The sequence below is a fragment of the Penaeus monodon genome, chromosome 29 (genome assembly GCF_015228065.2).
Source record: "Penaeus monodon isolate SGIC_2016 chromosome 29, NSTDA_Pmon_1, whole genome shotgun sequence".
NCBI lineage: Eukaryota > Metazoa > Arthropoda > Malacostraca > Decapoda > Penaeidae > Penaeus > Penaeus monodon.
The window spans coordinates 22,209,312-22,209,625 of NC_051414.1; the positions used below are offsets into that span (position 1 = coordinate 22,209,312).

Genomic DNA, 314 nt, shown 5'->3' on the forward strand with positions numbered 1-314 from the left:
TAGTCTCAATGAACTGTTTACCTCTTCGTGTTGTGCGCTGTACATCCTGAGGACGCGCTGTACATCCAAATCATGAACAGACTGGATCACTTCCTCTAACGATGGTAACGTATATTCCTCACTGCCTCCCGCTACAGCTGTTGGGAAGAAGGAAAAGTGTGAACAGTGAGAATGAATGAGAGAATTGAGATGAGGATAATAGAGGTCTTTTGCCATATGGAAGTATATGGAAATGGGTCTGCTTGGATGTCTAATTACATTTTTTTCACATTTTTTTTATTATCATTTTCACAAGGCTTAGTATGCTTCTAAAT

The 314-nt window shown here is 39.5% G+C and overlaps 1 protein-coding gene across 5 annotated transcripts in view; it reads right to left on the bottom strand.

The window, feature by feature from the left end:
* LOC119592021 (carbohydrate sulfotransferase 1-like) overlaps positions 1 to 314 on the bottom strand; it is a 107,787-nt gene that overhangs the window by 4,726 nt on the left and 102,747 nt on the right. For all 5 annotated transcript variants that reach the window (XM_037940810.1, XM_037940805.1, XM_037940808.1 and 2 more), the window contains one exon: positions 22 to 137. In XM_037940810.1, coding sequence (XP_037796738.1) covers positions 22 to 137 — 116 coding nt within the window. The remainder of the gene's footprint in view (positions 1 to 21; positions 138 to 314) is intronic.